The sequence below is a fragment of the Corvus kubaryi genome, unplaced genomic scaffold (genome assembly GCF_017639235.1).
Source record: "Corvus kubaryi isolate FWS band 111438036 unplaced genomic scaffold, C.kubaryi_AGA036_p1.0 133, whole genome shotgun sequence".
NCBI classification, from domain to species: domain Eukaryota; kingdom Metazoa; phylum Chordata; class Aves; order Passeriformes; family Corvidae; genus Corvus; species Corvus kubaryi.
The window spans coordinates 10,275,385-10,284,777 of record NW_024580667.1 but is presented as its reverse complement, the minus strand read 5'-3'; the positions used below and the strand labels follow the sequence as shown (position 1 = coordinate 10,284,777).

General features: G+C 44.7%; 1 protein-coding gene and 1 long non-coding RNA gene across 2 annotated transcripts; both read left to right on the top strand.

Annotated features, from left to right (window-relative positions):
* The first annotated feature begins 50 nt into the window (after positions 1–50).
* Positions 51–3,930, top strand: LOC121668427. Its single transcript, XR_006017371.1, has 2 exons — positions 51–198; positions 2,987–3,930. It is a non-coding gene; the product is annotated as an uncharacterized LOC121668427 (long non-coding RNA).
* A 1,490-nt stretch (positions 3,931–5,420) lies between these two features.
* On the top strand, positions 5,421–8,154 carry SAT1 (spermidine/spermine N1-acetyltransferase 1). The gene is made up of 6 exons (XM_042036241.1): positions 5,421–5,679; positions 5,790–5,841; positions 5,926–6,009; positions 7,194–7,295; positions 7,383–7,423; positions 7,642–8,154. The coding sequence occupies exons 1-6, from the start codon at positions 5,614–5,616 to the stop codon at positions 7,810–7,812; spliced, it is 516 nt and encodes a 171-aa protein (XP_041892175.1). The 5' UTR covers positions 5,421–5,613; the 3' UTR covers positions 7,813–8,154.
* The last annotated feature ends 1,239 nt before the right edge of the window (positions 8,155–9,393 follow it).

The window sequence follows — 9,393 nt, the reverse complement described above, 5'->3', positions numbered from 1 at the left end:
GGGACGTGCTTTTAATAGGCATCGTGATCTTTTCTTTTTAATGCTCCGTTTTCCCACTGTACCGTGAGGAAGGCGGGCTGGCGGCGCTCAGCTGGGCGCTGTGCCCAGAGCCCTGAGGCGCGCCCCGAGCCGTCACACGGCCGTGGGGAAACACGGCCTCCTGCCCCGGCCCGTCCCTGGGTGGCACTGCTACGGAAGGTAGCTGAGAGCCTCGGAATTTTCTGATCTTAAGATCTTGAAGAGTGACGCTATCACTCTCTACAATTCCCTGAAAGGAGAGTGTAGCCAGGTGGGGTCAGCCTCTTCTCCCACGCAACCAGAGACAGGACGAGAGGACAATCTTAAACTGCGCCTGGGGAGGTTTAGGTTGGACATTACGTAGGAGGAATTTCTTCACAGAAAGGGTGCTTAGACATTGAAATGGACTGCCCAGAGAGGTGCTGGAGTCACCGTCCCTGGAAATGTTTAAGGAAAGAGTGGATGTGGCACTCAGTAGCATGGTCTAGTGACATGGTGTTCAGTCACAGGTTGGACTCTATGATCTCAGAGGTCTTTTCCAACCTTATTCTGTGATTCTGTGAAAATACAGCTGTGTTAAACAAGCTGTGTGCTTTCCACAGTCAAATGACCAACGAGTTCAATTAATCAGAATTTTTTTATTCCTGGGAGCTGAAGAAACTTAGAGCAGAGATGACATGGGGCCTGCACTGGCACGTGTGGCAGAGGGGCAGCCCCGGCTCTGCACCAAGACACCACAGAGCCCATAAGGACCAGAGCACCTACTGTAACCATGTCTGTACCTCCTGGGGACTGGGATATATACATGTGTCCAGGTGCAGCCCATGACTTCCACACCAACCAGAATGTCTGTGGTTCTCACTGGCCATTTCAACTTGCCAGCAAAACAGTGCATATAGAAGGTACAAGTTAGCAATGAAGTTGTTAAGCACCCCTTGCTGAAGACTTAGCAAAGACACCAGCAAGATTGGATGAGGATATGAGAAAACACATTCTGACAAACAGAAGGTACATTCACCAGAGTATTCATTACTTGTAAGGGTAACACCTGAAAACCAGATGGTCTTTAAAGTCCCTTCCAACTGAAACCATTCTGTGATTCCATGAAAGAGCTGAGGGCGCTATTGCAAAGCTTCTCGCTCATCTGGTCATGGAAAAAAAAATGTGGAAACCTGGTATGCATGTGTGCTGAAGGTTCAAAAATCAAGGCACCATGAAAAGAATCACTTCTGAACACTGCAGAAGACTGTGCCAAAGCCAAAACTGTAACTGTGACAAATAACAAAAACATCTACTCATTGTGCAAACCCCATTAGTTATAAGGAAAAATTTAGATTTCGTAGATTTCTTTTTAAAGCCTGAGATATTTCCCTCTGACAATGCAGGGTCAGAGCCAAAGGGACTTCTACTGTATCCAGATACAATACTTCTACTGTATCCAAAACTGAGGCCTGGCTGGATTTTTCCCAACATTTATTTCTATAACTTTTATACCCCAAATCATTTGCACACATGATATAGATGATTTGTGGATTCAGGCAGATAATTAGTTATGTCTAAATCCTAAATTCATTAAACTGCATAATTACAAATGACAGAAAAAAAGTATTAGCCTACAGGAATAGGGTTCTAATGACCTAAAATATGTTTTCAAAGATAATAAAGAAAAATTATGGTCATTTTATTGCCAGCATATGGAAATTCATGTAGCTTTATTATGTGAAACTGTTAATTTTGCATTTGCCCTGAATTCTGAGCAGTGCTCATGCAGTATTTATTTCGTATTTGTACTATTCTGACAGATAGTAATATTTTTTTCTCTGTACAGCCTAGTGTTGATAAACTGTAATTTTAAGTGGCTTGAAAAAGATATCAGAAGCAACTGTGAACTCATAAATATCAATGCAAGGTCTAAGTACTAGGAAGAAAATATTCAGTTGAAAATTTTAAGAGAATCCCAGATGTCCAAAATCATCAAAAAATTACAGGTCAATACTGAGTATTAACTGCATTTTCTGTATTTTGCTCCAGAGATTTGACAGGACATACAACTTGGATTTAAATACTTGGAAATATTTAATAGCACAATCAAAAATCATTAACTCGCTACATTTTAATGTGGAATAAGGAGTTTTTCTCTTATTTATTACAAACAGAGAACCTCTGAGGCATGAAAGAGGCATTCATACAGGAATGCAAGGAATCTTCCCAGCGAAGGAGGAAATCAAAAATTAAAACAGGAAGAGAGTTTGATTATCTGAACAGTACAGAAAGAAAACTGGTGCCCACTTTGAGCCTTTCTGTCCATGCTCCAAGGAAAGAGAGCATTAGAAAATTTAGATGCAAATAAAAACATGGTTTTGATACAAGTGCAGATAAGGTCCCATAACTCTCTGAGTAAATTGTTAAGTTGCATTGCCGTGAAAGGATCTGGGGGAACTGTCTTGGCTATTTCCTGTATCTTCAGACTAGAAAAGACCTCTGTCTCTGGGCAGGATGTGGGGAAAACTGCCTCAGTCACTACTGAGCTCCATGTGCTTTTATTACCAGCTGTTTATAAAAGTTCCTGTTTATAAAAGTTCCTGTTTATAAAAGTTCCTGTTGCATGCTAAAAAAGAAACTGCTGCTTGCTGTTTTGCACAAATTTTTCTGTTTCTCTTATGAGTAATATTTAGGGAGAAGATACAGTAAGAATAATAGGAATGATGCACATTTTAGATAGTTCTAACCATTTTACCTTCTCAAACACCAAAGTCCAACCCTCCTGGTGGAAATGCAGATGGATTCACAGTCAGCAGGTTCCGCATGGAAGAAGCTGTTGGCTGGTACAGGAGTGAGCTAATCTAGACTTCAGTGCATTTTTCATTATAACAGATTATTTCAACCTTGGTTTACCTTAAAAACGTTTGCTAACTACCTACCAGCACACATATTTGCACAATTTGAAAAAAACCTTGATCCTTTTCAGGAGACTTGCCACTACACATTCCTTGGAGAAGAGGGCAGATCAACAGGCTGTGACCACTGAAGGATAAAATCCAAGCCCTGTGCAGGTCATTAGAGATTTCATCATTGGCCTCAGCTGTGTCAAGATGACATGAAACCTGCTCAAAGACCAACAGACCTGAGACAAAAGGAAGAAGCTGTAAAACACATGCCCCATCAGTCTGATTAATTCACAAACTGAGTTCTTTTAGAACCTTTTTGTAAAATATTCTCACCATTCTTAATAAACTTACTTATTCTGGAAAAAATATCCCTAGTAATACATAACTAAATAGTTGTACTATAGTCTCTGAGATCTAGAGAAGAAATTTTTAGTTTTCCTCTTTTTTTCCCTGAATTCTCTCTATTTCCTGTTGTTTCATAAAACTTTTTTTGACACTTCATGAAATTTTTTAGTATTTTTTTCCTTCTGCCTTGTGAATTTGAAAGCTAAATCTGGTGAACTGTATTAACTGGGGCAACACAATATCAGCATATTTCTGAGCAAGTTAAAGCAGGATTTTCAAAAACAGCCGAGGGAGAAAATGTTTGGGTCTTTTTTGCTGAGACTTCAATTTCTAAATCATGTGACTTTTCTGACTTGAGAAGAAAGAAACCAGGCACTTTTTGTTCTTACACAGCAGTAGGTTTCCTGATAGTGTGACTTCCTCTTTGTGAAATGCAAAACAAAGAGAGTTGAGACAACACAAAGGCTGTTGTCTTTCACAGAGACAGTATTCCCCATTTCTGATCTCAGTCTAATCATCTCTAGGGAATGAAAAAAATCTGTATTCATTAAAGGTATGTAGTTAGACTGAGTCTGTTCTTTGGTAGTTTCTTCAGATTCAGTCTCCCTACCAAATGCCCTGTCCTGAGTGATTTCCAGACTCACAACCCATGAAATAAATTTTAACTTTTCTACTACTAGCCACTGGCTGTTGCTTAGTGATTTGGAAATGCTTCTGTTCTTTGGGCATCTCTATTCTTGCTCCAGTAGAGGGTAAACTGAGCCAGTTAGGGTGTTTGCATAAATCCTAAATTACTCTTCCAGGCCTTCAGGCACTTTCCACTGCGTGCTAACACCAGCCACCTGAACACACACTTTATACACCTTTCTTTATACAATCCTCTTGCAGTATCATGTTCCGTGCTGGACCCTCTGTCTAAGGCCAGCCTTGTAGCTTCTTGGATACACTGAAAAATGGGGGGTGTATTGTGAAAGTCAGCAGCATGACTTAGTGCCTTCCCATATCCCAAACCATTCTTAAAACAATTCAGACTAAGATAGATTTAAGATTAAGAGCTCCTTTACAATATCTAAGAATGGACATGATAGTGGCACATCTAATAGAAGAGGGTGAAAAGAAAACCACGCATATGGCAAAGACTTGTACTTCTCTGGGTGGCCCAGCTGGTAGGTCCATGGACCGACCACATGCTCATCTAGATTATGACCCAGCTCGTTCCTCAGCATACAGCAGTATCTCTAGGTAATACCCAGAGGAAGCACAGGGCTGAGGATAACTCCTCCATCCTCTCGTACTCTAAAGTCATGTTTTTTGAGTCTACCCAGATGGAATTTTCCTCATCACACCCACCTCTCTCCTCAGTGACAGCCATACCTCCATCGGGATGGCATCGCATCCTCTCTTAGGCAGACTACTACCAGATCCCCCTGCTTTAAATCTACTCCTTTGTGCTTCTCCCAGCACAATCCCTTTTCCTCCAGTCAGGCGGGTTACGGTGCGTGTGCCAGACTGGGAAACGTCCCAACCCCAAGGTTAAACTTCAGTGGTTTGACCCTATTTCCTTAAGGACGTTCCTGTCCGGGGGCGTACCTTGGTGCTAGACACGGTCCCCCGCGCCCGGCCTTGGATACGGATCACTGATCCGTGTTTCCCGCAAATACTGCGACTTTTTTTCTCTCTCCCCACCGCGGTGCACGAAGTGCCCCCAGTGCCGCCCCACGCTCTGCGGCAAGGGCGGCGCCACGGCTCCTAACACAGTACCCGCGCAGGGAGAGCCCCGAGCCGAGGGCAATGTCGGGCCCGGTTCTCGGGGTCCCGCGGCAGTCGGTGCCGGGAGAGGCGGTGCCGGGGGTCCCTGAGGGGGGGGTCCCTGAGGAGGGGGGTCCCTGAGGGGGGGGGGTCCCTGAGGGCCGGTCCCGCCGCCCCGCCGGCGCCGCCCAGGGAGAGCGGGCGGGGTCTCGCCCCGCTCCGCCAGGGGGCGCCCCGCGCGGGAGGGGGAGGGAGAGTCACGAGACGGCCGCAGCTGTTGCTGGCAGGCCCGGGCAGGATTCCGGGGAGGGGCGCGGCCATTGGCTGAGGGCGAGCACGAGGGGCGCTCCTATTGGCTGGTGGGCGGGGAGGCGGGGCGAGAACGTCTATAAATGAGGCGGCCGACGAAAGTGAGCCGCACTCTCCGAGCCGGGGAAGCAGCGGTAGCGAGCCGGGACCGCCAGCAGCCGAACGCCGCCGGGACATGCTCGCAGCCTGACTGACCGCAGGTGGCCGCCGCGCCCGGGACACGAATGAAGAAGCAGCTTCTCCTCCTGTTCACACACCGGGGACTCGTCAGCCGAGGGGGCCGCAGGGGGAAGCGTCGCCGAAAATGGCCTCGTTCAGTATCCGCGCCGCGCGTCCCGAGGACTGTCCCGACCTGCTGCGACTGATCAAGGTGCGGGCGGGGCGCGGGGGATCAGCGCTGCCCGCTGCCGGAGCAAAACAAGCTGTTGCGCAAGGGCGGGGGGGCGGAGAGAGGCTGCTCACAATCTCCTTCTCTTCCAGGAACTGGCGAAATACGAGGACATGGAGGACCAAGTGGTCCTAACTGAGAAAGGTACGGAGGCTGCAAGAGCTCACCCGGTTGGCGGCTGAGTGACAGCGCCTGTGGCTCAGCTGCGCGTGTATTCTGCTTTTCCAGAGCTGCTTGAGGATGGTTTTGGCGAGCACCCTTTCTACCATTGTCTGGTTGCAGAAGTGCCGAAAGACCAGTGGTCGTCTGAAGGTGAGACTTCCTGATACTTATTTTTGGACGCTAAGTACACAGAAGCATCATTTGCGTAATATTAATGATTGTAGATAAGGTTCCACCAGTGGACTGGGGTAGGAGGAGTAGGTTAACTGCTAAAATTCAGTAATGTACACTGATACTCTGCTGAAGTGGTTGCTAATCCTGGAAGCATGGGAGATCAGGTATAACATAATGTGCTTGACTCCAATTAATTAAATGGCTTTTCTTATTTGACCCTGACTTACCTTTATGTAATTCTATTGAATCACATTTTTTTCTTTAATTTGTCCCCAATCTTCAGGTTACAGTCTCTAGCTTCGCCATGTACATGGCCCTTCTGTGTACATGGATGGGCGGGGAGGTAACTAAAAGATCCGTTACACAATAAAGTAGATGATCATAATAAGAGGTAAGGTCTACAGGGACAAGTGCTATTCCCAAACCTTTACCAAAGACACAGTAGATGACAGAAACCTGTTTGCACGCTTCTCTTACAGTATGTGCAGAGTGTTATGGCAGATGTAGTTAAAATACTCAGGGTTTGTTTGAGTGGGCTGTTGTTGGAAGAGTTGGTTTTTCTTCTCTCTTGAGCCACAGAGTTATAATTGAAGCTGTAGCTTTGCTTCCCTTGACTTCATGGTGTTGAAGGTAAAGAAAACAGCGTGATGCTCTCAGTGGAAGCATAAGTGGAAGTGCTTGAAACGCTGCTGTAAAGGTGGCCTGTAAATAGGCCTTCTGGCACAGTAGTTACTGAGGAATGTACACAGAAAGATCAGTGTTCCTCAGGGTTTGACAGACTATTCCTAAGGAAGCAGAGCTGGGGCAATCATCCAGATTGTGAGCTGCTGTGTGAAGTTCTTACTTGTATTCCAGACTGGAAATTAATCAGTAATTAATCAGGTGTGCATTATTTTGTGGAAAAAAAGCTGTGTTAACACTTACTATGATTTTGAGGATTTCAGGGTACGGACAGGGCAATCTTTTTTTACTAGGTTGATACAAATTTGTCAGAACTTGTATTTTCAATTGTGTGTTTACTTGCAAGCTTCATTTTTAATTGTAACCTAGTATCAAATGTCTGCATGTACCAGAGAATCTGTATGTTTAAACATGCATGTAAGACCTAATATTTTTGCCTTTTAAATTCTGACTAGCTGAAGTTACACTGTTTGTTTCAGAAACATGTGTCGTGGGCTTTGCCATGTATTACTTCACTTATGATCCATGGATTGGAAAACTGCTGTACCTTGAAGATTTTTATGTGATGGCTGAGTACAGAGGTACCTATTGCAGAATTAGATGAGTTGCTACCCATAGGGCTTCTGTAGATTTAAAACTTAAGTTTCTTGTTTTTTGGGTTTTTTTAGGACTTGGTATTGGGTCAGAGATTCTGAAGAACTTGAGTCAGGTATGTCAAAGTGCTAAGTCTAAACAAGAATTAAAGGAGGTGGCAGGACTCTAGATGGCTTAAAACATTGCCTGGAGTCTGGTAGACTTTGAGAAATGCTGCAGTGGCTGCTGGAATGAACTCAATGACTTGTGGTGATACACAGCTGCTGAGTAATGTGGCCGGTTGTCCCTGGGGCTGTCTCGGGGGGCTGTGACTGTGTGGCGTTGGCTTTGCAGGTGGCTGTGAAGTGCCGCTGCAGCAGCATGCACTTCCTCGTCGCGGAGTGGAACGAACCCTCCATCAGGTTCTACAAGAGAAGGGGCGCCTCGGATCTGTCCACTGAGGAGGGCTGGAGGCTCTTCAAGATTGACAAAGAGTATCTCTTGAAGATGGCAGCAGAAGAGTGAGAGATTATTCCAGCAAATAATTTGTTTCTGTGAATATATGTGCTCTCTGAATAAACTCCTTGCTTTCTGTGTATGTACAGTCTGTAGTGGAATAAAGTAGTGTGGATGCTAATAATGACAGTGCAGGTGTGGTCATAGAGTAATTGGTACTGTGATCTGGAGTTGAGGCATCTGTGAAGTTCAGTATGTGCTTGTGTGCATCCTTTACCAGTGTGGGCTTGTAATCCTTGTATATGGAAACTTCATTCTTGTAAGTGTCATTGAAATGTGTACAATGTACACACTGGTAGGGTTTGTTTTAATTATTGCCTTTTATAAAAATAAAATAGTGTTTTCACTTCATGGCCATAGTTTTGACTTTTCATTTTCACATAAAGTTTTCTGTCAAATAATACACAAATTAATAAAAGACTCAATTTACTTCAACCTTCTCACAAGTGAAATGATTTACCATGGTCCCAGTGCACTTGTGTGCCTGTGGGGCATGGCAAGGTTCTGAGCACCTGAGTATTGGAAAGGGTTTGATATCAACCCCTGCTTCCTGTGTGGTGTGGGGCATCCTGGCTTGTGACATACATTTTTAGGTGCAGTTGGAGTCCCTAAATTAGGTTTCTGCTCTCTGGACAGCTGTTCCAGAAAGTCTGGAGCTTGGGACTTCAGTTACCTGCAGAGCACCTCAGTTGGAAGGGCATAGCCTTGAAGGGAAAGATGCATCCTGGTGTGATTTCAAAGCCTAAGTAACAAAAAGTGGGTTTGACTGGTCGCACGGAATGAAAGTATATTTACAAACTACACAAAAAGCTCTATTATGTGATTCTTAAAGCACCAAAATTGCGTGCTTCTGGTGGCTTCTGTTTCTGTACCTGATACCAGGTCTGGTTCAGCATTTCTGCTGAGCTTCAGTGGCTGTGTTGAGCTGTAAGAGGGAAAACCATCCCTGTGTGTTTACGCCTTTGCACAGCAATAGGTGAAAATAATGCTGCTCATCAATTTTGAGTTGTCTTTGAAACAAATTAACAACTTCACAGTACTGTATTTGCCCTTCTCATAAGTTGATGGTGAAAGTGGATGCATGCAAGCTTTCTGCTGCTCTCCTCTTGCTCTCTGGTAACCCTGCAATAAAAGGATTTTTTTGGCCAGCACTACTTTCACTTCAAAGGAAGGGAAGAGACTTAGCTGCATTGTAACATAAACTGGTTTAATTAAACAAGGTTTTAATCCTGCTGGTCACTCCATAAATCATGGATTGCATGGAAGATGTTTCCTCATCCTAGAGAGTAGTGGGAAGTGGCTGCTTCAGCAGTGGGAAATGCTGAACTGATTTTAAGATTAAGGTATCACTACCTAGGGCAAAGAGAGAGCTGTGTGTGAAACTATTCTTATTTTCTGTTTTGTTTTTAGCTGATGTGTAGTCAGCAGTGTGTCAGCTCTGCCCAGGGTATGAGCTTTGGTTGTCAGCTGTTGCTTCAAGAGTGAGAGCACTAATAAAAAATACAGGAGCTCTTGGAAGAGAGCAGAAGGTAGCTCTTCCTTGGGGGTATTGGTGGACAAGGAGCTCAACAGTGTCTTGGTAATGTGCAC

What these genes read in the sequence shown, in the direction of transcription:
- SAT1 (XM_042036241.1), top strand. Translation starts at nt 5,614, where the DNA reads ATGGCCTCGTTCAGTATCCGCGCCGCGCGTCCCGAGGACTGTCCCGAC. An exon ending in ACCTGCTGCGACTGATCAAG is followed by an intron (nt 5,680 to 5,789) that starts GTGCGGGCGGGG and finishes CTTCTCTTCCAG; the next exon opens with GAACTGGCGAAATACGAGGA. An exon ending in AGTGGTCCTAACTGAGAAAG is followed by an intron (nt 5,842 to 5,925) that starts GTACGGAGGCTG and finishes CTGCTTTTCCAG; the next exon opens with AGCTGCTTGAGGATGGTTTT.